This window comes from Musca autumnalis, unplaced genomic scaffold (assembly GCF_047663935.1).
Source record: "Musca autumnalis isolate F117 unplaced genomic scaffold, ASM4766393v1 scaffold_1, whole genome shotgun sequence".
Classification (NCBI taxonomy): domain Eukaryota; kingdom Metazoa; phylum Arthropoda; class Insecta; order Diptera; family Muscidae; genus Musca; species Musca autumnalis.
Genome location: NW_027411644.1, coordinates 280,419,056 through 280,445,586, shown reverse-complemented (window position 1 = coordinate 280,445,586; position 26,531 = coordinate 280,419,056). Strand labels below are relative to the sequence as shown.

The following is a 26,531-nucleotide window of genomic DNA, read 5'->3' as shown; positions in this document are numbered from 1 at the left end:
ATTTTTGTAAAATTCTCATAACTACCTGAAGTTGACGATTCCATTCTATATTGGCCACTTTTGATGCACAGAAAAAAGATATTGCACTTTAAACACAAGAAATTTTAATTTTGTTTATGTTACTTTTGAAGTTGTAAAAAGTTCGTCAAATTTAACAACGTGTAACTGTAAAAGTAAACAACATATGATCTTGACATTTCGGTTAGAGACGTGCAATTTTATACCCTATAACCATGTAATGACAGTTATACCAAAAACTGAATTTTCATTTTTGAATTAATCTCCGTTTTTTGAGATTTCACCCCTCTGTGCATCTGTACTATCCTCCTGGATTCACATTGATTTAACTGTTGCCCACAATTTACTTAATCATATACCAATGTTGCTTTGCTTCTGGTGATCTAGCCACTTTTTCTCACTCTTTGGTCTTCAGGGTTCGTACAACAAAGCATATCACGTTCATTTGCTAGTCCCGTCGAATTTCGGATATTCGACAAGCAGGTATGTAGCGATCGGCTGCAGCTGTCCCAGAAAAGTCTTTCAACTACACGGGGATCTGAGTGACAGGACAAATTAGGTAAAGTCACTGAACCCTTGCCAACCAGCTTTTTTATAGTTCAGGAAAGTACGATGATCAGAGGATTTGAAGTCTGATGGTCTATTAAGGGAGACGATGGTAAGAAGCCAAGCGAAATGACGGGGCATTTGGTAGAATTTCGAGTATTCCACCAGCAGTTATGTAACGAGCTGTTATGTAACGGCTGTGATGATATCCCGGAAAATTCTTTCAGCAACCCGGGGATCTGAGGGACTGGACAAATCTTGTAAAGTCACTGAACCCTTGCCAACCAGCTTTCCCATAGTTCAGAAAAGTACGATGGTCCGAAAAATGAAGTCGGATGATCTGTTAACGGAAACGATGGTAGGAAGTTTGTCTGAGCCAAGCGAAATGGCGGCTTTACAGTACCCATCATTTATCAAACTTGGTGACACAATAGTGATGTCTTGCGAGCTGTGACAATCTCCTCTAATTCTCGTTCGTTCACCTTTCAAAATGTGGAGCTATACAAGATATTGTACGCTAATATCTTGTATATATCCCTATTTAAACATACCATCCTTCAAAGTTCCTTCATCCGAAAAAAACTATAGCATCTCTCATAGTGTGTGTGACGCATATTTGTTGCCCAAACTTCAGCATAAGTTATGATTTCAAATATGAATAACAAACGGCACCACAAGTTGGCGGCAAATCAAGGGACAAAAATAACAGCAACAACAGCAGCAAAAATATTTTTTGGTAGATGTTTTTAAGCGATTATGTTTTTGAGATAAAAAAAATATTTTAAACAACGATGAATGAAAAACAGACGAAGCGGAGCATCGCTTTGGGTGTGTTTGTGTAAGCATAATAGCCCAACAGGAATATTTGAATATTTTTGAAGAGCTTCTTTCCAAAGGACCACAATGGAAGTTTTTTAAGGATTGGGTGTGTGTGTGTGTGCGTATGAGTGAGTCAATTTTTTCAGTTGGCTTAAATTGTTATGATTGTTTTGGAGTTCCTCTTGTCCCTTTCCTTGGTTGGTTGACTGGCTAAAGAATTCCATAGCGAGCTTGTTGTTTGTTATTGTCCATACTGTTGATATTCTCCGTTTTGCTGCTGGCGGCATGTTTTGTCATCATTGACATAATTTTAGGCTTAAGCATACACAACACAGTCAGTCAGCCTGCCAGGCATTGTCATCTTTATTCGTGGCTGCAATTCTCGTTGTTGTTATTGTTGTTCTTGGTGTTGCTGTGCTGTACTTGCGTTTTGTCGTTTTTCGGATAGTTGTCATTATCTCGCATCCATCTATGATGATGATTCGGTCTGTGTCCGTTTTTAGTGAGCTGAGCTGTTGAGTGTTGAACGGCATTTCTCGGATTACCTGAGTGGTGTGTTATAATTACTTCATTCCACCACTCGAATCCACTTTTTTGTTTTGTCGTTATTTATGTACGACGCTCTTGGACAGAATATTATTTGTTGGTTGGTATAGTTGAAATGTCGCCGCCTCCCCTATAGCTTCTGCCGCTGTTGGCGATTTTATCAATTTTATCATTTGTATGTATGATGCGTTGCTTGTCAACGCAGTTGTACTAATTTGCTATCATCTGCCCGCTTGGCAGTATATTTATGGCAATATGAATTAAGTGATGGCACAGTGGTGTAGTGGAGGACTTGAAATTGTTGGCAACAGCGGAAAAATATACAAAAACATAAAGAGTAAGAAATCGGCAGTCTATACGGATAACATCCATAATCCTTGTGGTCTTCTATAAAAGAAGAACTTGTGGTTTTCTAATTTTTTTTCTAAGATGATCTTGTGGCCTTCTTTTAGAAGACCCTGTGCATTCTATTTGAGGATCTTGGCCCTCTTCCATGAGAAATATTCTTTAAAAAATCCACGATTATTGGTCTAATGGTCCATGAGAAATATTCTTTAAAAAATCCACGATTATTGGTCTAATGGTCCATGAGAAATATTCTTTAAAAAATCCACGATTATTGGTCTAATGGTCCATGAGAAATATTCTTTAAAAAATCCACGATTATTGGTCTAATGGTCCATGAGAAATATTCTTTAAAAAATCCACGATTATTGGTCTAATGGTCCATGAGAAATATTCTTTAAAAAATCCACGATTATTGGTCTAATGGTCCATGAGAAATATTCTTTAAAAAATCCACGATTATTGGTCTAATGGTCCATGAGAAATATTCTTTAAAAAATCCACGATTATTGGTCTAATGGTCCATGAGAAATATTCTTTAAAAAATCCACGATTATTGGTCTAATGGTCCATGAGAAATATTCTTTAAAAAATCCACGATTATTGGTCTAATGGTCAATGATTATTGGTTTAATCGTCCATGAAAAATATTCTTTAAAAAATCCACGATTATTGGTCTAATCGTCCATGAAAAATATTCTTTAAAAAATCCACGATTATTGGTCTAATCGTCCATGAAAAATATTCTTTAAAAAATCCACGATTATTGGTCTAATCGTCCATGAAAAATATTCTTTAAAAAATCCACGATTATTGGTCTAATCGTCCATGAAAAATATTCTTTAAAAAATCCACGATTATTGGTCTAATCGTCCATGAAAAATATTCTTTAAAAAATCCACGATTATTGGTCTAATCGTCCATGAAAAATATTCTTTGAAAAATCCACGATTATTGGTCTAATCATCCATGAAAAATATTCTTTAAAAAATCCACGATTATTGGTCTAATCATCCATGAAAAATATTCTTTAAAAAATCCACGATTATTGGTGTAATCATCCATGAAAAATATTCTTTAAAAAATCCACGATTATTGGTGTAATCATCCATGAAAAATATTCTTTAAAAAATCCACGATTATTGGTCTAATCATCCATGAAAAATATTCTTTAAAAAATCCACGATTATTGGTCTAATGGTCCATGAGAAATATTCTTTAAAAAATCCACGATTATTGGTCTAATGGTCCATGAGAAATATTCTTTAAAAAATCCACGATTATTGGTCTAATGGTCCATGAAAAATATTCTTTAAAAAATCCACGATTATTGGTCCAATGGTCCATGAGAAATATTCTTTCAAAAATCCACGATTATTGGTCTAATGGTCCATGAGAAATATTCTTTAAAAAATCCACGATTATTGGTCTAATGGTCCATGAGAAATATTCTTTAAAAAATCCACGATTATTGGTCTAATGGTCCATGAGAAATATTCTTTAAAAAATCCACGATTATTGGTCTAATGGTCCATGAGAAATATTCTTTAAAAAATCCACGATTATTGGTCCAATGGTCCATGAGAAATATTCTTTCAAAAATCCACGATTATTGGTCTAACGGTCCATGAGAAATATTCTTTCAAAAATCCACGATTATTGGTCTAATGGTCCATGAGAAATATTCTTTAAAAAATCCACGATTATTGGTCTAATGGTCCATGAGAAATATTCTTTAAAAAATCCACGATTATTGGTCTAATGGTCCATGAGAAATATTCTTTAAAAAATCCACGATTATTGGTCTAATGGTCCATGAGAAATATTCTTTAAAAAATCCACGATTATTGGTCTAATGGTCCATGAGAAATATTCTTTAAAAAATCCACGATTATTGGTCTAATGGTCCATGAGAAATATTCTTTAAAAAATCCACGATTATTGGTCTAATGGTCCATGAGAAATATTCTTTAAAAAATCCACGATTATTGGTCTAATGGTCCATGAAAAATATTCTTTAAAAAATCCACGATTATTGGTCCAATGGTCCATGAGAAATATTCTTTCAAAAATCCACGATTATTGGTCTAATGGACCATGAAAAATATTCTTTAATAAATGCACAAAAAATCCAGTTTCACGCCGGCTTGAGATTGTTCAAATTGTTTTATTTTCTCCTACCTTCACCACTGTGCCTGTCTGTCTCTGCGTATTATTTTTGCATTGTGCAAGAAAATTTGTTTTATTTTTCGATATTTGTCGCTAAAATTTTTGTTGTTGAAAAGATTTATGTAAGTGTTGTTGTAAAGGCTGGATTTTGTTGTTGCCTCATTCGAGTGGCACTCTGTGGCTGCTATCGATGATGAGGATGATGTAGCCGCTGCCGCTTATTGTTTTCGTTATCTTATCAGAGAACTACAATTCTTATCACAGATGCTGATGATGATGCTGCTGCTGTTGAGGAGGACAACTATGAAGGAGACAATTTTAAGAGAGATTGGGTTTTTTGACCTGGTTGACAATACCTTTTTGTCCTTTGTTTAATACGTTAGTCTTATTTGCTTTCATGTTGGGTTTGTTTGTTTGTTGTTGCACCGGTAGCGATGCTAAATATTTTTGTAGGCGTTAACAAAGACATGGTGTCGTCACGGTGAGTGAGAGTGGCATATTCGTCCTTGGCCGGTGTTTTCTGTTTTTTCTCCTCTTTATTTTCGAATGGCATTGTATCTCCTGGTGTTGATGATTGTAATTTGAGCAGAAAATCACTAAAATGTTTCCTATCTTGAATATCTGTAAATTAACCTGTGTCTGTTGTAATATTTAGTGTATCCATAACACAACCACAAACAGACATGACAATAAAACTAACTCCAAGTGATAGTAAAATCAATAAAAAACATCGTAAAAGTGTTGTTCGTCGGTTTTTGCTTCTTTTTTGCCACTACTTCTCAGGTTAACAAATTTAACATTTTGGCAATTAATTGTTTGTTGTTCCTGGGTTTTTGCTTTGTGAGAAACGCACAATCCCATACGAGTACTATTGTCTTTGGCTGTTGCCGCGCATTCATTTTAATGTTATTTGGTTATTTTGATGACAGAGCACGCGCGTCCACAGTCATGACGGTGATGATGATGGCCAGCCAAGAGTAAATGTTTGGCGGTCCGTATCAACCCATCATCTAGATGATGACGATGTTGATGATTCAAAACCATTCCAAACATCGTGTGATTGTGACGATTACGTGATAACACCAAAGTACACTATCGTACAGTTTTTCAGGTAAGCTATTGTGGAGTTTTTAAAAATATTTTTATAACAACACTCGACCAAAAATCGTGGATTTTTTAAAGAATATTTTTCATGGACCATTAGACCAATAATCGTGGATTTTTTAAAGAATATTTTTTCATGGACCATTAGACCAATAATCGTGGATTTTTTAAAGAATATTTTTTCATGGACCATTAGACCAATAATCGTGGATTTTTTAAAGAATATTTTTTCATGGACCATTAGACCAATAATCGTGGATTTTTTAAAGAATATTTTTTCATGGACCATTATACCAATAATCGTGGATTTTTTAAAGAATATTTTTTCATGGACCATTAGACCAATAATCGTGGATTTTTTAAAGAATATTTTTTCATGGACCATTAGACCAATAATCGTGGATTTTTTAAAGAATATTTTTTCATGGACCATTAGACCAATAATCGTGGATTTTTTAAAGAATATTTTTTCATGGACCATTAGACCAATAATCGTGGATTTTTTAAAGAATATTTTTTCATGGACCATTAGACCAATAATCGTGGATTTTTTAAAGAATATTTTTTCATGGACCATTAGACCAATAATCGTGGATTTTTTAAAGAATATTTTTTCATGGACCATTAGACCAATAATCGTGGATTTTTTAAAGAATATTTTTTCATGGACCATTAGACCAATAATCGTGGATTTTTTAAAGAATATTTTTTCATGGACCATTAGACCAATAATCGTGGATTTTTTAAAATATATTTTTTCATGGACCATTAGACCAATAATCGTGGATTTTTTAAAGAATATTTTTTCATGGACCATTAGACCAATAATCGTGGATTTTTTAAAGAATATTTTTTCATGGACCATTGGACCAATAATCGTGGATTTTTTAAACAATATTTTTTCATGGACCATTAGACCAATAATCGTGGATTTTTTAAACAATATTTTTTCATGGACCATTAGACCAATAATCGTGGATTTTTTAAAGAATATTTTTTCATGGACCATTGGACCAATAATCGTGGATTTTTTAAAGAATATTTTTTCATGGACCATTAGACCAATAATCGTGGATTTTTTAAAGAATATTTTTTCATGGACCATTAGACCAATAATCGTGGATTTTTTAAAAAATATTTTTTCATGGACCATTAGACCAATAATCGTGGATTTTTTAAACAATATTTTTTCATGGACCATTGGACCAATAATCGTGGATTTTTTAAGGAATATTTTATCATGGACCATTAGACGAATAATCGTGGATTTTTTAAAGAATATTTTTTCATGGACCATTAGACCAATAATCGTGGATTTTTTAAAGAATATTTTTTCATGGACCATGAGACCAATAATCGTGGATTTTTTAAAGAATATTTTCCATGGACCATGAGACCAATAATCATGGATTTTTTAAAGAATATTTTTATCGTGGATTTTTTAAAGAATATTTTTATCGTGGATTTTTTAAAGAATATTTTTATCGTGGATTTTTTAAAGAATATTCTGCATGGAACATTAGACCAATAATCGTGGATTTTTTTAAGAATAATTTCCATGGACCATGAGACCAATAATCGTGGATTTTTTCAAGGAAATAGGTTCCATGGACCATGGGACCAATAATAGTGGATTTTTTGTAAAAATATTTTCCATGAACCATAAGATCAATAATCGCAGATCTTTTAAAGAATATTTTCCATGGTCCATGTGATCAGTTATCGTTGATGTTAAAAAAACTTCTTGTAGGCAAGTGTCTTAGCATTACGACAATATTCAACATTCCGACCTGTGCCTGAGTTCTTTTTGTCATACCATTTTGATGATGGAACAAACATGTATGGACCTCAACCAAAGAAGCGCAGAAGACTAGCCAAAAAAAACCTCAAAACCTTTTAGGCCATAATTGCGGCAGATTTACTTTGAATTTCTGCTCGTGTTTATTTTAAATGGAATTACACCGGAGCACTGAAGACTGATGAGTTTTACGACTTGTACTTTCTGACTTTAACGATTTACTTACGATACCGTTGTGCATACAAATTATTTGATTTGATTGTGACGAAGAAGAAGACAGTAACTGAAATTTTGGTTCGATTTGAGAATGTTGTTTTGTTATGCGTAGCTAGCTGAGTGTCTTCCAGATTGGGTTGTTCCCCCAAAAGCGTAACAACCAAATCTTAAAACGAAGAAAAAAAAACAAATTAACTGATCTTTTTTCGGCTACATAGTTTTGTGTTTTTGTGATGATCGCTGTTTGCCACTCTAATTTAAAATAGCCATTTGATGACTTTTTCCCAGAAAACCGTCTCAATCAAACCCAGTCACAATCCAAACGTTTTTCTCTTCTAAGATTTCGAGCGCGTATAGTCGTGGTTGTTGTTGTTGCTGCTGTGGTTGTTCAGTGATATTATTTATTTACTGCTACGTATTTCAATAGACAAATTTTTATTAGTTTTGAAGTTAATGTTTTATTTCCCCCATTTTGGCTTGTAAATTAAACAATTAAATGCTGTTGTTGATTTTCTAACTAAAAACAAACAACCAAACAAATGAAGGCAATAACACCACCGACCTTAATGTTCTTGACCAAACGCCTTGCCCTCCAAAAAGAATAATGAACTTCTTAGAAGTTAGTAGTTAGATAAGTAGCAGGCTTCCTCGCTATCGGTGATCAATTTTTGGAGATATTTGAAAGTAGAAAATCAGATTTCCAAATGGAAAGGGCAACCAAGATAATCGTTTTAGTTTTTAGAGATGCTTAAAATACTACTATTTTAGTTAAGGTTAATTGATATCATCTAGTGCTGGGGTATTAAAGTAATTTTACATTGGAATATATGATATCCATCCAATTGTATGTATTTTAGTTCGGGTCTTGATATGCATTAGATGTTGCTCTTGTAGCAACGATTGTGTGTCGTTTTCAGTTATCTCTGCCCAGATTTTACAATTCTGCAACCAAGCTACGTCCATGAAGAATCGGATGACAGGTTAGTGAGTTTAACTGGACAGTTGAACAGATCGTGCACTTCCATTCCCGTTTGCCTTCACGGCTGGCGTTCTTTACGGCATTCACACTGAATCTTTGAAATATCTGTTTATCTGCAACAGTATGACTGATATCCAAGACTACCTTGGTTTCTCCTCCGGGCCTCTCTCTGTCTAGATTATGAAGATCTCTACTGAAGTGCCTGGGTGAAGGACGGCTGCCCACAAGATTTCGACCGGAATGCTCAAGGCAATAAAACCCAAACAGGTAATGCATCGATAATATGCTTTTGGGCTTATGCACCGGTAACATTTTCGCCTCATCATGGAGATGGTCGTCCACTGGTGTGATGAAGAGGCTGTTATTTGGATGGCGTTCTGACCGATTTGAATATTCTTCCACGGTGTATCGCTAACATTTCCATAACACACTGCCGCCGCGTAGGTAGGCCATATACCGTTATATTGCTTTATAACCATCACGCCAAGTACTGCCGGTCACCGACTTGAAGACCTGATTCGTACGCGCGGACGAGTTAGAAATGCTATTGAACGTTGCACCCATCATTGTGTAGTTAGGAATCCATGCTAATTCTGGGCAACTGGGAAACAATATCTCATCATAAGGACGAGTAGTGTCTCTAGTGGCAACAAGATTCGCCTCTACAGGTATCCTTGTCTGCCTTGTGTAGCTGGACCATCATGCCAACGAAAGTTGAAAGTATCAGCCGTTCTGCCACCCTTCCTTCCCGGATTTAAAAGTGGTTTAACCGTTGCCAACAAAGGTACTCAACCCTGTAGTAATGTTGCATTGTTTCAAGAGGTCTAGCCACTTTTTACACTAACTATCCTCTTGACTGCAAGAACTCTTGGGTCTTCAGGATTCGTACGACGACGCTCATTTAGTCTAATTTCGGGTATTCGACCAGCATGTATGTTCCGAGTGGCTACAGCTGTGTGAATGGGCACCTCTCAGAAGCGGGGATTAGTAAATTCTCCGAACCCTGGCCTGTCAGTTTTTCCATGGTTCTTAAAAGTACTGCGTTCAGAGGTTTTGATATGTGGTTGTTTGTTAATGTGGAGCTATCAATTTGCTCCGCCAGCGCTTTACTCCCCTAGTTTAGGACGAAATGGCAAATCTCAGGGTGAGCATTGCAGTCTATAGGATCAGACAGTTATTGACCGCCAAAAGCGAACTAATATCATACATATAACGCAGGGAACAATGTACACATCGGTGTTATGTACACATTAAACACCTCTACCTCGGAAGTCCCATACTTTAATGCAGCCCCCATGCATTCCATGTTTTAGTCATTAGAGTCAAGTCCAATCGGGATGGCTCTGTAGAAGTATACAGAAGGCAAATTCATTTTCTTCGCTTCTTGTACGACCCTATCGCAAAACGTTGTAACGATCAAAGACTCCTCCAAATCAATCCGATGCATTGGATTGATGATTTAGGTGTAGATAGCGTTACCAAATCCACAATTATTGGCCTAACGACCAGTGACAAAATCCACGATTGTAGGTCTAAGTGTCGACTAAAAGCATTGTTAAAAAATCCACAATTATTGGTCTAATGGGGGTTGAAAGATGTTCCTAAAAAATCCACAATTATTGTTGAAAGGGTCCATGAAAAATATTCTTTAAAAAATACTCAATCATTGATGAAAGAGTCCATGAAAAATATTGTTAAAAAACACGATTCTTGGCGAAAATGTCCATGAAAATTATTATTTAAAAAAATCCACAATTTTTGGTAAAAGGTTCCATGGAAAATGCTCTTTATATAATCCACGCTTATAGGTTAATGCTGCATTGAAAAATATTCTTTAAAAAATCCACGAGTATTGTTGTAATGTTCCATGAAAAAAATTCTTTAAAAATCCACCATTATTCTTGTAATGTTCCATGAAAAGTATTCTTTAAAAAATCAACGATTATTGTTCTCATGTTCTACGAAACAATACTCTTTAAAAAATCCACGATCTTTAAAAAATCTCCGATTATTGGTCAATGGTCCATGAAAAAATATTCTTTAAAAAGTCTCCGATTATTGCTTTAATGGTCCATGAAAAAATATTCTTTAAAAAGTCTCCGATTATTGGTCTAATGGTCCATGAAAAAATATTCTTTAAAAAGTCTCCGATTATTGGTCTAATGGTCCATGAAAAAATATTCTTTAAAAAGTCTCCGATTATTGGTCTAATGGTCCATGAAAAAATATTCTTTAAAAAGTCTCCGATTATTGGTCTAATGGTCCATGAAAAATATTCTTTAAAAAATCCACGATTATTGGTCTAATGGTCCATGAAAAAATATTCTTTAAAAAATCCACGATTATTGGTCTAATGGTCCATGAAAAAATATTCTTTAAAAAATCCACGATTATTGGTGTAATGGTCCATGAAAAAATATTCTTTAAAAAATCCACGATTATTGGTGTAATGGTCCATGAAAAAATATTCTTTAAAAAATCCACGATTATTGGTCTAATGGTCCATGAAAAAATATTCTTTAAAAAATCCACGATTATTGGTGTAATGGTCCATGAAAAAATATTCTTTAAAAAATCCACGATTATTGGTCTAATTTTCCATGAAAAAATATTCTTTAAAAAATCCACGATTATTGGTCTAATGATCCATGAAAAAATATTCTTTAAAAAATCCACGATTATTGGTCTAATGGTCCATGAACAAATATTCTTTAAAAAATCCACGATTATTGGTCTAATGGTCCATGAAAAATATTCTTTAAAAAATCCACGATTATTGGTCTAATGGTCCATGAAAAAATATTCTTTAAAAAATCCACGATTATTGGTCTAATGGTCCATGAAAAATATTCTTTAAAAAATCCACGATTATTGGTCTAATGGTCCATAAAAAATATTCTTTAAAAAATCCACGATTATTGGTCTAATGGTCCATGAAAAATATTCTTTAAAAAATCCACGATTATTGGTCTAATGGTCCATGAAAAAATATTCTTTAAAAAATCCACGATTATTGGTCTAATGGTCCATGAAAAATATTCTTTAAAAAATCCACGATTATTGGTCTAATGGTCAATGAAAAATATTCTTTAAAAAATCCACGATTATTGGTCTAATGGTCCATGAAAAATATTCTTTAAAAAATCCACGATTATTGGTCTAATGGTCCATGAAAAAATATTCTTTAAAAAATCCACGATTATTGGTCTAATGGTCCATGAAAAAATATTCTTTAAAAAATCCACGATTATTGGTGTAATAGTCCATGAAAAATATTCTTTAAAAAATCCACGATTATTGGTGTAATAGTCCATGAAAAATATTCTTTAAAAAATCCACGATTATTGGTCTAATGGTCCATGAAAAATATTCTTTAAAAAATCCACGATTATTTGTCTAATGGTCCATGAAAAATATTCTTTAAAAAATCCACGATTATTGGTCTAATGGTCCATGAAAAATATTCTTTAAAAAATCCACGATTATTGGTCTAATGGTCCATGAAAAATATTCTTTAAAAAATCCACGATTATTGGTCTAATGGTCCATGAAAAAATATTCTTTAAAAAATCCACGATTATTGGTCTAATGGTCCATAATAAATATTCTTTAAAAAATCCACGATTATTTGTCTAATGGTCCATGAAAAATATTCTTTAAAAAATCCACGATTATTGGTCTAATGGTCCATGAAAAATATTCTTTAAAAAATCCACGATTATTGGTCTAATGGTCCATGAAAAAATATTCTTTAAAAAATCCACGATTATTGGTCTAATGGTCCATGAAAAATATTCTTTAAAAAATCCACGATTATTGGTCTAATGGTCCATGAAAAAATATTCTTTAAAAAATCCACGATTATTGGTGTAATGGTCCATGAATAAATATTCTTTAAAAAATCCACGATTATTGGTCTAATGGTCCATGAAAAAATATTCTTTAAAAAATCCACGATTATTGGTGTAATGGTCCATGAATAAATATTCTTTAAAAAATCCACGATTATTGGTGTAATGGTCCATGAATAAATATTCTTTAAAAATCCACGGTTATTGGTGTAATGGTCCATGAATAAATATTCTTTAAAAAATCCACGATTATTGGTGTAATGGTCCATGAATAAATATTCTTTAAAAATCCACGGTTATTGGTGTAATGGTCCATGAATAAATATTCTTTAAAAAATCCACGATTATTGGTGTAATGGTCCATGAATAAATATTCTTTAAAAATCCACGGTTATTGGTGTAATGGTCCATGAATAAATATTCTTTAAAATATCCACGATTATTGGTGTAATGGTCCATGAATAAATATTCTTTAAAAAATTCACGATTATTGGTCTAATGAACCATGAATAAATATTCTTTAAAAAATCCAAGATTATTGGTCTAATGGTCCATGAAAAAAGTATTCTTTAAAAACATCCACGGTTATTGGCCTAATGGTCCATTAAAAAATATTCTTTAAAAATCCACGATGATTGGTCTAATGTCCATGAAAAAATATTCTTTAAAAAATCCACGATTATTGGTCTAATGGTCCATGAAAAAATATTTTTTAAAAAATCCACGATTATTGGTCTAATGGTCCATGAAAAAATATTTTTTAAAAATCCACGATGATTGGTCTAATGTCCATGAAAAAATATTCTTTAAAAAATCCACGATTATTGTTCTAATGCTCCATGAAAACTATTTTTTAAAAAATCCAAGATTATTGTTCAATGTTCAGTGGAAAAAATTCTTTAAAAAATCCACGATTATTGTTCTAATGCTCCATGAAAACAATTTTTTAAAAAATCCAGGATTATTGTTCAATGTTCCGTGGAAAAAATTCTTTAAAAAATCCACGATTATTGTTCTAATGCTCCATGAAAAAATATTTTTTAAAAATCCACGATGATTGGTCTAATGTCCATGAAAAAATATTCTTTAAAAAATCCACGATTATTGTTCTAATGCTCCATGAAAACTATTTTTTAAAAAATCCAAGATTATTGTTCAATGTTCAGTGGAAAAAATTCTTTAAAAAATCCACGATTATTGTTCTAATGCTCCATGAAAACAATTTTTTAAAAAATCCAAGATTATTGTTCAATGTTCCGTGGAAAAAATTCTTTAAAAAATCCACGATTATTGTTCTAATGCTCCATGAAAAATATCCTTAAAAAAATCCACGATTATTGTTCTGATGCTCCATGAAAAATATTCTTTAAAAAATCCACGATTATTGTACTAATGCTCCATGAAAAATGATCTTTAAAAAATCCACGATTATTGTTCTAATGCTCCATGAAAAATATTCTTTAAAAAATCCACGATTTTTGTTCTAATGCTCCATGAAAAATGATCTTTAAAAAATCCACGATTATTGTTCTACTGCTCCATGAAAAATATTCTTTAAAAAATCCACGATTATTGTTCTAATGCTCCATGAAAAATATTCTTTAAAAAATCCACGATTATTGGTCTAATGGTCCATGAAAAATATTCTTTAAAAAATCCACGATTATTGTTCTACTGCTCCATGAAAAATATTCTTTAAAAAATCCACGATTATTGTTCTAATGCTCCATGAAAAATATTCTTTGAAAAATCCACGATTATTGTTCTACTGCTCCATGAAAAATATTCTTAAAAAAATCCACGATTATTGCTCTAATGTTTCATGGAAAATATTCTTTAGAAAACCCACGATTATTGTTCTAATGTTTCATGAAAAATTTTCTTTAAAAAATCCACGATTATTGTTCTAATGTTCCACTAAAAATATTCTTTAAAACATCCACGATTCTTGTTCTGATGTTCCATTAAAAATATTTTTTAAAAAATCCACGATTATTGTTCTAACGTTCCATGGAAAATATTCTTTAAAAATCCATAATTATTGGTCTAATGTTCCATGAAAAATATTATTTAAAAAATCTATAATTATTGGTCTAATGTTATATGAAAAATATATTTTTTTAAAGATCCACGATTATTGGTCTAATGTTATATGAAAAATATTTTTTTAAAGATTTTTGGTCTAATGTTATATGAAAAATATTTTTTTTTAAAGATCCACGATTATTGCTCTGATGTTCCATGAAAAATATTCTTTAAAAATCCACGATTATTGGTCTAATAGTCAGTAGAAAATATTCTTTAGAAAATCCAACATTATTGGTCAATGGTGAGTGAAAAATTATTTATCCCTTTTTATTCCAATGAGGAGCAGAGGACCACAACAAAATTATTCCATTCTAGTCTATTTAATGCTAAATGTTTCATTTCACTCTGCTTCAACAGACCTTCTCCATATTTTTGCGGGCCTACCTCTTCTTTGGCTACCTTGTGGATTCCACTCAAGCGGTTGTATGGCAATGTCGTCTTTATTCTTCCGTAGGGTATGACCTATCCATTTTCGTCTTCTTATTTCTAGACTAACCGTTTCCTGTTTAGTTTCCCTCCACAGTGAAATATTCGATGTGGTATTTAGCCTGAATCTGCCCAATATGCTTCGCCGGCACCTGTTTATGAAGACTTGCATCGATTTAACATCATTAGTAGCTCAGTTCCAGGTTTCACATCCAGACAAAACTACTACAGTAGAATCGCGATTATTTGTACCTCGATAAATCGAAAATCTCGATAATTCGTAGAAGCTGACGGTCCTTTGAAGCCATTTCCTACGCATTTTAACCTCGCTAATTCGAAATCCTCGATAATTCGTATAAAATTGCCGGTCCCTTGCAGTACGAACTATCGAGGTTCTACTGTTGGACAAATTTGAATAATTTGCCATTCACCATAAAATGAAATTTAATGAATTGTGAATTATGTAGTTATAGTTTTAAGTACATTGAATTATCACCCTAGCGTTAAGTATATGAATTATTATATTTAGCACTGAACTATTGTTATTGAATAAGTATCCTAATTCTACGCGGTTACTTTCGTCATTTCCCTATTTTGAATTGTTAAAACTTAACGAAGTAACCTAGGCTAAGCTTTAACCTTTTAGAAATTGCACACTTACTTTTACTTTCAAATCAACAAGCAAACGGTGAGCATCCTCTTCTCTACTCTCTTTTATTTGTCTCTTCTCTTTTTCCCAATAAAACAGAAACCTACGTTTTATAACGTTTTTCGAAATCTTTTCTTTTTATTTCATGCTATAAACATCATCATTAAAACAATATTATCTCCCTTTGGTTGAGAAATAATATTGTCACAACAACTACAATAATACAGTCCACTTAAAGGTTTTGGATTCCTCTTGGTTGTCTTTCCCTATCCTGGTTTGGAATCCCCCTCTCCACTCAGTCATTTTTATTCATGGTCCTCCGTAACCGTTCACAAAGAAGCAGTGATCTTTTGTTATAAACAGCAACAACTATGAGGTAACTTCATCATACTTCTCGTACATACATTTATACCTGCGGTTCGGTAAGTGATACAACTTTTTTATTATTCTCCCCATAAGTGAAGTGATAGCCAAGCACAAAACATAGTGAAAAAAATCAGTGAAAAAAAAATATACATATATATGTACATACATCCCAAACGAGCGAAAATCAAATTAACGAAAAGAATTGCAATATTTTACAAGAATATATATGTACATACATACATACCTGCGTGTTCAAGTGACTTGTGTTTGGCTAAGCATAAAAAAATAACATATTAAACTAACAACAACAAGCCATATATCAGAAAAATATTACAGTGAGTGCAAAAAGAAAGTGTTAAACTTTGAAAATTAAAGCTGCAAATTGGTGGAAGTTGTGTAACAGTGTTTGTGTGTGAGTGGTAAAAAAGCTGTCCGTCCGCATAAAAGTGACGTAATATAGTTAAAGAATATATATCGTGCCATTATTGTCTGTCTGCAAAGTAGCGGTGCCTATGTACAAAAGAGGTCAGCGAACCCGACACTTTAAATAAGTGCAAAAGAAGAAGAAGAACGGCGTTCCAAAAGTACATAAAGAAGAAAGTGGGAAATCGAAAACTGCAATAAATAATAAATATATTTACAGTTATTTACACGATACATAGATGCACATAAATAAATACACATATTTTACACAATATATGCGAAACAACACACACATACACACACGTACACACATAAAATTCTAAATTTTTTTAACAATTTCCATTTACCATTTAAAAATAAAACGTTATTTGCACCCAATAATTACACTCATTTCACATTAAATCACCTTATACATTCTTTTCGAACTCACTGTACTAATACAACATATACGGTCTTTTGACGCTCACTATACAACATAACAAAAAGAAAATATAAAACGAAAGAGAGATAACAAGAAATATCAACAACAAAATTCATCATTACCCATCAAACACACTGCATATACCCATCATATATACACACAAGCATACATATCTACATTAATAGCGACAAACAGCTAAAGCAACAGCTGGATATTCTAACTACGTTGAGAGGCGCCAATCCAGCGCTGTAGTTAGAATAGAGAAACACAAAAAATAAGAGAAAACTAATTTCTCGTTGAATAAGGGGAAATAACCCACACAACCAAAATTAAAATTTTTAAAACATTTCATGATTTTTTCAACGCATATATTTTAACTAATAATACTCAACTAACCCGCATGTGTAGTATAGTACATACATTCATATATACATAAATATTTTTGATTCTTATCTGGGTTGCCATAAAATACAAAAAACATCTCGTTTTTTGTGGTAAGTGAAAACAAATATTTTCAAACATTTAAAAATTTATGTCTGTGCGAAAAAGTGGTTAGTAAATTCGTTGGCGAATTTGCTACCCTTTTTTGATAAATTCTTGCGAAAATTACGACATTTTGGTCGAATTTTTAAATATTGTAACTTTTTTATGGGATTTTTGATCCGAAAATTTTTTCTACAATTCCGATTACACGAATTGAGCAAGCTATTTGTTATCAAGCTTTAACCCATAGCTTATAACATTAGAGTTGCCAGTTGTTCTGTTCACTCATTTTTGGTCGAATTTATTAAAAATTTTTGGTCGAACTTTTTTATTGAATTTTTGATTCAGCTCCACGTCAAACATTTATTATAAGTGGAAAGCAACAAATCGTACTACGTGCGATAGAGTTGCCACTGTTCTTTATCATCCCAATTTGTTCTACTATTTTTTTGGTCGGCTTACTTTATTGACTTTTTGAGTCAAAACATTTTCAAATCCAAAATTTTCGGGAAAATTTATTAAGATTTGAGAAACTCACTCATAATATTTGGGAAAAGTTGCCAGTTTTATCTGAACTTATTTTGGTCGATTTTGAATATTTGGTCATTTGATTATTTTTGGTCAAATTTTTTTTAATAAGGCTCTAGTTGGCGGGAAATTTTATTACAATCTGATTGTGTTACCCCGAAAAGAGTTGCCAATTCGTCGGATTGTCTCAATTTGGACGTTTAACTAGTTTCTCGAATTTGGTCATTTTTTTAAATAATTATTTTCTGTTGATAATCTGAATGATCCCTTCATCATTCTGATATTTTTTGTTAAATTTTGGTAAAGTTGTTCAGAATTGTCAGAGTTTAAAAAGTTATTTGAACATTTTTGGAAATTGTGCCTTTGACTATTTTTTGGTCGAATTTTTTGGTATTAATAATTCACTAATTTCTATAGCAATCGCCATTGTTTTTTTCTAATTTTTGAGCTGAGATACCCAAGCAAGTCGCACATTGCAAAAATTGGTCGAATTTGTTATTTTTCGGTTTTGACTCATTTTTAATTTGGTCGTGTATATGCATATTTGAAGCAAGTTTTCCGCATTTTTCTTCAATAGATTGGTTTTCCTGCAACTTAGAATTCATTTATTGTGCAAAATTTCGCTCCAAGTTCACAAAAATAACAATTTGGTCGATTTAGCTATTTGGTCGGATTTACAATTTTTCCATTAAATACAAAGTTGCTCGGATTTTTAATTTGGGAGAATATTTTTTGAGTATTTAAAGTCGTCTTATTAGAAGGTTAGCTAATTTCAACAAAGTTGCTTTGGATAATTGTCCCCGCTCTTTTCATTCTTAAAGGTTATATAGTCACCCTTTAAAACTATTGCTTTGGTTTCGTAGTCACCCCTTAAAACTACTACTCTTTCTATTAGCAACTCCCCCTTTTCTTTTGTTCGAAAAAAGCTTAATTTGTTGATTTTAGCACTCTATTCAAAATGAGTTTAAACGCTTCTACATCCGAAGGCTCAAATAGCCAAATTTCAGACGGCGCTCGCCCTTCAGTCAGTTCCGCACACACATGTCCAGAGCAAAGTAAGTTCTTGTTTGAATGTGACCTTCTGCTCAATTTTTGTACTCAATTCGAGGCTAGTGACATTACTGATCAAACTGATACCGTTTTAGAGGTTAAATTGGAGGATTTAGAAAAACGATGGCAACGTGTTCAAAATGCCTATGAGAATTTAATACTTTCCCCAAAAGCGGCTGGTATCAAAGATTTCAAAGAGAATGCTATGGTAAATTTAAATGCAACCACCGAGGCCTACTATACTGCTAGATCACAGATTTTAGATATACTTAGGATATCAGGTGCAAATAATGTAAAAGCAAGGCAGAGTATTGTCCCTCCTCATTTTTCGCAAGCTATAAATCAAGCCCCCGTTACAAAGTCAAGCGTCTGTATCAAAGTGCCACCTTGCGATACTGAGGTATTTAAAGGAGGGTACGAAGAATGGCCGTCTTTCCGTGATATGTTCACGGCGGTCTACGCGGATCATCCCGAATTGTCTCAGGCTCAAAAACTGTATCATCTTAGGAATAAAACCAGAGGTCCTGCCGGTGCGATAGTCAAAAGATATCCGTTGTGTGACGATAATTTCAAATTGGCATGGGATGCTCTGAAGGCTAGGTATGAAAATAGGCGTGTTTTGGTCGACAATCAGCTTAAAATCCTATTTAATATCCCAGTTGCCACAAATGAAAGTAGCGAATCACTTCAGAAAATACATTCTACCGTTTCCGATTGCCTCAGTACTTTGAAAACTCTCAATGTTAATGTTGAAAGTTGGGACCCCATATTGATTCACCTTATTTCTACAAAATTGCCAGACGAAACCCTATCTCATTGGGAGCAATCTCTGAAGTCCCACAGAGAGTTGCCAACTTGGGCTCAATTAGATGAGTTCCTTGTAAATCGATTTGAAGTAGTTGAGAGAATTTCTAGCATTCGTACCACCAAACAAAATAACTCTGCCCCTTCTCAGAATTGTAATAGATTCCAAAATCAGCCGTCTCAGAATAGATCAATCACGTTATGTCCACTTTGTAATGGGAATCACGCAATAAGAGAATGTCAAGAGTTTCGACAACTTACCTCCCATCAGCGTTTAAGTTTTGTATTCAAAAATAAACTTTGCTCGAATTGTCTTTCCCCGTCTCACATCAAAATCAACTGCAAAAGTATCAATACTTGCATTATTTGCCACAAATCACATCATAGTCTTCTGCACGTCAACGATTCTTCTTCTCACGAAGATGGTACTGAAAATAAGTACAATCCCAATAAATCGTCTTCTAAATTCTCCCCAAAACAAAATTACTCGTCTCCTCAAGAAAAGCCATCAACGTCAAATAAAAAAGGCTCCAATGTTCAAGCTAATTTCTCTGCCAATAATGACATGATTCTCCTAAGAACGGCTCTAGTGCAAATTGAACATCTTGGGGAACTGTTCACTGTGCGAGCGTTAATTGACTCTGGGTCTCAAAGAACATTTTTATCTGAAAAAATCAGAAATCTTCTCAAAATTCCCACCATTCGAAGCCATTTTGAAATTTCTGGAGTTGGAGGTCAACAACAAGTTTCTGATAAAGAGTGTGAGTTGACTATTGTCTCTAAAAAGTGTGATGTTCGATTCTCTATATCTGCTATTATCCTTCCCAAGGTAACAAAGCCAGTGCCGGCTCTTTCCTTTGAAATTGCACACCCATCTGATCTCAAAGAACTAGATTTGGCAGATCCACACTTTAATAAGTCCTCACAAATAGACCTCATACTTGGTAATGACGCCGACAGATTTATAAATCTTGAAGGCATTAAAAAGAATATTTGTGGCAATACTTCCGCTTATAAAACTATATTCGGTTGGGTTTTAAGTGGACCCATTAAAACCGAAAGTGTTCAACTCTTCTCCACTACAATAATTGAAAAAAATGAACCTCCAATAAGCGAATTGCTAAGGAAGTTTTGGGAACTAGAAGAAGTTCCAAATGTACCAAAAGTCTCCACAGCAGACCAGTTCTGTGAAAAATTTTATAATAAAACCACTTCACGTTCACCTGATGGGCGTTACATTGTTCGGCTTCCTTTTAAGAAGGAATTTGCTGACTCAATTTATCTCGGCTCGTCTCGTCTCATTGCATTGGCACAATATGCTCGAATGGAAAAAACTTTATCTCATGATCTTGACTTACGTACCGAATACAGCTCGGTTTTAAACGAATATGTCGCGTTAGATCATGTAGAAGAATGCTCGTCTCGAGAAGTCTGTATTGATAACAAATACAACTCCTATTATCTTCCTCATCACGCTGTTGTTCGCCCCGAACACAAATCAACGAAAGTACGAATTGTTTTTAATGCATCTCGCAAAACAAAGTCCGGTTATTCGTTAAATGATGTTCTCCATACCGGCCCAACTCTCCAAACAGATTTAACGTCTGTAATTTTAAATTGGAGAAAGTACCCTTATGTCTTTAGTGGAGACATCCAAAAAATGTACAGACAAATACTCGTACATCCTCATGATAGACCCTATCAGCGCATTTTATTCCGTCAAGATGACGAAGGCCACATAAAAGATTACCAACTTAAGACTGTAACGTTTGGTGTGAATTGTGCGCCGTTTTTGGCGATCCGTACACTGTTGCAATTGGCAAAAGATTCCGAAGACCAATATCCTGATGTGGCAAAAATTTTACGGCAAGAAACTTATGTCGACGACATTCTCTCTGGCAGTTTCTCAATTGAAGAAGCTATTCAAAAGCAAAACGATCTTATTAATGTTCTTAAAAGTGCTGGTTTTCCTCTGAAAAAACTTACCGCTAATGACCAAAAAATTTTGGCTAATATTGACACCGAAGATTTATATGATTGCGATTTCCTCCGCTTACATGAATCAAGTTCGACCAAAACATTAGGTATGAAATGGAATGCATTCTCAGATCAGTTCTCATATTCGCTTGGCTCACTTTCGACGAACTCCTCTATGACTAAACGCATGGTTCTATCGGCTGTTGCACAGTTATTCGATCCTGCAGGGTGGATTGCCCCAATTATTATTCGGTCGAAAGTTTTAATGCAACAGTTATGGTTAGAAGGTATTGATTGGGACGATAATTTAAGTCCAGAGTCTCAATCGAAATGGAACAATCTCGTCTCCGATTTCCAAAATATATCATCGATTACTATTCCTAGGTGGATTCAGTATTATCCGACTGATTGTGTGGAAATCCACGGATTTTCAGATGCGTCTCAAGCCGCATATTGCGCATGTGTGTATGTTAGATGCCAGAATAACAAATCTGTAGTGTTCTCCAATTTGCTAGTTGCAAAAAGCAAGGTTGCTCCTCTTCAACCTGTCTGTTTACCAAGACTTGAGCTCAGTGGAGCAGTTCTTCTCGCAAAGTTGGTTAATTATGTGATTTCTACTTTCGATTTTAACTTCACAAGTATAACTTTATGGACAGACTCAACAATTGTTTTAGGTTGGATGTCAAAACCTCCTTGGTCATGGGAAACTTTTGTTGCCAATCGCACGGCTCAGATTCTGGAATTAGTTCCAAATGGTGTGTGGCGTCATGTACCCACGCATGACAATCCAGCCGATCTTGGCACCAGAGGATGTAGACCTCAAGATTTAGTGACAAATCCTTTATGGTTTAATGGTCCCAAATGGCTAACAAACCCCCATTCTGAATGGCCCAAGAAAAATCCAATAGCTATCCCAGATATGGGAAAACGTGCAAACGTACAAGCTATGGTAGCCGTTGAAGAAGATACCGATTTATTGAAACCATTTTCCACTTATCATAGAGCTCTGAGAGTATTCTCATATGTATATCGGTTCTACAACAACTGTTTAAGCAGGAGTAGAAATTCCCCCAAAATTATTTCCCCGCAGTTTTCACACTCTGAAACTTTTTCGGCCAAATATGGACTGATATATTTTTATCAGCGCAAATTTTATGAGCAAGAATGTAAGGATTTGGAAGACGGCAAAGATATTTCACTCAAAAGCCCTTTAAAATCCCTTAATCCGTTTTTAGATCACAACAACATTTTGCGTGTTAATGGTAGATTGGCCAACGCAGATCTTCCCTATAATGAACGACATCCCATGATAGTTTCTGGAAATTCTCGCTTCTCTCGGTTGTATTTATTACATTTACACTTATGTCTGGCTCATGCAGAGTGTAATCAAATGTGCAGGATGGTCCAAAACGAATTTTATATATCTCGTCTCAAACCTAGAGTGAAAAGCATCATTCATAAGTGCAAAACATGCATAATTTTCAAAAAGAGACCTTGTACCCAGATTATGGCCCCATTACCTCCAGAAAGATGCGCTTTGACTCCCCCTTTTCATATAACTGGTATTGATTTTGCAGGCCCCTTTGAAATTAAGAGTTCCACTTTGAGAAATGCTCCCATTCTAAAAGGTTACGTTTGCTTATTTGTGTGTTTTGCAACCAAAGCTATCCACTTAGAGCCATGCACTGAACTCTCATCTGCGGCTTTCGAGGCGTCCTTTGCTCGATTCGTTGGGAGGCGAGGACTACCCTTTCGGATAGTATCTGATAATGGGAAGAATTTCATTGGTGCTAGCAGAAAGTTGCTTAGAGAATTTTCGCATTTTATTAAAGCTGTTCCCAGTGAGATTGCTGGCAAATATTCTACTCACGGGTTTGAATGGCGTTTTATTCCACCACATGCACCTCATATGGGTGGCTTGTGGGAATCAGCTGTAAAAAGCTTTAAGCACCATTTTAAACGGATAGCAGGAGCACACAGATTTACGTTTGAACAATTTGCGACCGTTTTAGCTCGTATCGAAGGTGTTCTCAATTCTCGCCCCATTTCTGCTGTCTCTGAAGATCCTTCTGACATTACCGCCTTAACTCCAGGACATTTTCTTAGAGGTTCCCCAATTATGGCACTACCCGAACCAATATCAGAAAATCTATCTCTTGTAAATAGGTGGATTAAACTAAAAGCTATTCATCAGCAATTCGCAAGAAGATGGAAAGAGGATTACTTAAAATCTCTACATAAACGCTACAAATGGAAAAACTCCACTCCCAATTTAAAACCTGACGATCTAGTTGTCGTAATGGACGATTTACTACCACCGAGCGAATGGCGGTTAGGTAGAATCGTAACAACACATTCTGGTAGTGATAGTCACGTGAGAGTGGCTGAAATTAAAACAGCTTCTGGTATAATTAAAAGACCAATTGTCAAACTTTGCTACTTACCTCTTCTCGATTCAGATACGTAACGTTATAGTGCTCATTTCATATACCACCCTTCTCATCTCTACTCAAACTCGTGTCATTCTCTACTCAAGTTGTCTCATTCTCTAACTCTTCTCACTTGCTACTCTAAAATACTTTTCTCAAGCTCGTCTCATACGTCACTTTGAAGAACGAGTAATATATGCGCTCAATGAATTATCTCGTCTTATACTCGTTTACTACACATGCACATTATCATTTCCATTTCCACCATGCCATTACACTTTACTAACAATGTTTTACATTGTAGGTCTCGTCGCAACTCTAGCACTCGGGAACTGTACCAGTGTGTCATATGTGATAGAAGCCATGCCTTGCGCTTCTGTCCAGAGTTCGTTCTGATGCGAGTGGAAGACCGAAGGAAGGTAGTCCGAGACAATGATTATTGTATGAACTGCCTCGCCCGAAGCCATCAGGTGCGAAGATGCCACTCTAAAGTTGTTTGCAAGAAGTGTGGCAGCCAGCACCACTCAATGCTGCACCCAGAGCCCTCTTCCACTGCCATCGTTCGCCATGAAGACTCCCAAGAGCTGTCACGAGCAACGATACACGAGCGAGTCGTACCGCCCAACTCCCCAAGCCGACACAGAAGGCAAACCCGCTCAGGACATCAACCTAGGCAGCAACATAGACCAAGACAGCGCCAAAATTGTCAACAACAACACCATCGGTCGAAACGCCAGCAACAAAAACGCCACCGTCAGCAACCGAAACGTGAACAAACACAGCGTCAACAATCCCAACCGCAACATCATCCACGCTCAAGCGGCCGCCAGCAAAATTACCGTCACCACAATCCACAGCCCAATCGCCCACAAAACAACCACCAGCAGCGCCCACGTAACAATCGTCAAGCTCACCAGTCTCAATCACGCAACATGCAGCTAAAGGCGCCAAGAAGCAGTGTCCTTATGCCAGATCAGTTGGTGTTATCCCAGGCAATCAAATCGTTGGCTGAAGTCATGTGCGTCGCCTCATCAGTTGCACAAGTGCAAGGCCGGCGCCATGGACAAATTTGAATAATTTGCCATTCACCATAAAATGAAATTTAATGAATTGTGAATTATGTAGTTATAGTTTTAAGTACATTGAATTATCACCCTAGCGTTAAGTATATGAATTATTATATTTAGCACTGAACTATTGTTATTGAATAAGTATCCTAATTCTACGCGGTTACTTTCGTCATTTCCCTATTTTGAATTGTTAAAACTTAACGAAGTAACCTAGGCTAAGCTTTAACCTTTTAGAAATTGCACACTTACTTTTACTTTCAAATCAACAAGCAAACGGTGAGCATCCTCTTCTCTACTCTCTTTTATTTGTCTCTTCTCTTTTTCCCAATAAAACAGAAACCTACGTTTTATAACGTTTTTCGAAATCTTTTCTTTTTATTTCATGCTATAAACATCATCATTAAAACAATATTATCTCCCTTTGGTTGAGAAATAATATTGTCACAACAACTACAATAATACAGTCCACTTAAAGGTTTTGGATTCCTCTTGGTTGTCTTTCCCTATCCTGGTTTGGAATCCCCCTCTCCACTCAGTCATTTTTATTCAACTGTATTACCTACAAAGTGTTATCGTGGTCGGAAGCCCGCCTGTTCTCTTCTCAACAATGGTTCCAATGGTTCACCAATCCGCTTAACCATGATATGCTATATTACTTTCGCTACTGCATTCATTAACGATATAACTCTCCAGCCCCTGCACTCTGTGAGGTTGCCTTTTTTAGGTAGTTTGATTATGATACCTCCATTGAAGTATAATCTGCACACTGGTTTCGGTGTCAGCTGATAGTAATTCTGGCGGTACATTGTCAGGACCAGGTGCCTTGTTTTTTCGTAGAGACTTAATAGCTTCTATAACTTTTTCCCTGTTTGGGCCTTGAATGTTCATGTCATCCCTGACATGTGGTTGCTACAATCACACTGTTGTTGTGTAGGATGTGCCATTACCTATAGCATAATCGAGTAATATGTTGTCCAGATTTGTACTTGTTCTTGCTTGGATGTTGTTGATATGCCGTTCTCATCTACAAATGGTCTAGATGACACCATCTACCTACCTCATAATTCTCTACCATATTTGTATAAATCTATGCTGCGATGTGTTACTGTGGCTGCTTGTGCTTCTCTTCCTAAATTGTTTATCCACACACGTTTATCCTTCCTTGCGCTTCTTTTGACGGTACAGTTTGCTGCATTGTACTTTGTTTGCCACTCCTGTTTGACGGCCCTTGTTTTTGCGTTGTTGAGTTTAGTTTTTGAATTCCCTCCTTCGATTTATTGCGTTCCATGTGTCATCTGAGATCCATTGTTTTCTCGCATTCCTACACATAGCCTAATTGCTGTTCAGCTAATTCTGCATATGATGTGCTCAACTCTGCCCAATCCGTGTACTCTAACACACGGATTGGGCTGAGTTCACATCAAAA

General features: G+C 34.8%; 1 protein-coding gene across 1 annotated transcript; it reads left to right on the top strand.

Moving 5' to 3' along the window:
• Positions 1-15,960: 15,960 nt before the first annotated feature.
• Positions 15,961-25,631, top strand: LOC141389597 (uncharacterized). The gene is made up of 2 exons (XM_073961359.1): positions 15,961-15,976; positions 24,340-25,631. The coding sequence occupies exon 2, from the start codon at positions 24,431-24,433 to the stop codon at positions 25,106-25,108; it is 678 nt and encodes a 225-aa protein (XP_073817460.1). The 5' UTR covers positions 15,961-15,976; positions 24,340-24,430; the 3' UTR covers positions 25,109-25,631.
• Positions 25,632-26,531: the final 900 nt, after the last annotated feature.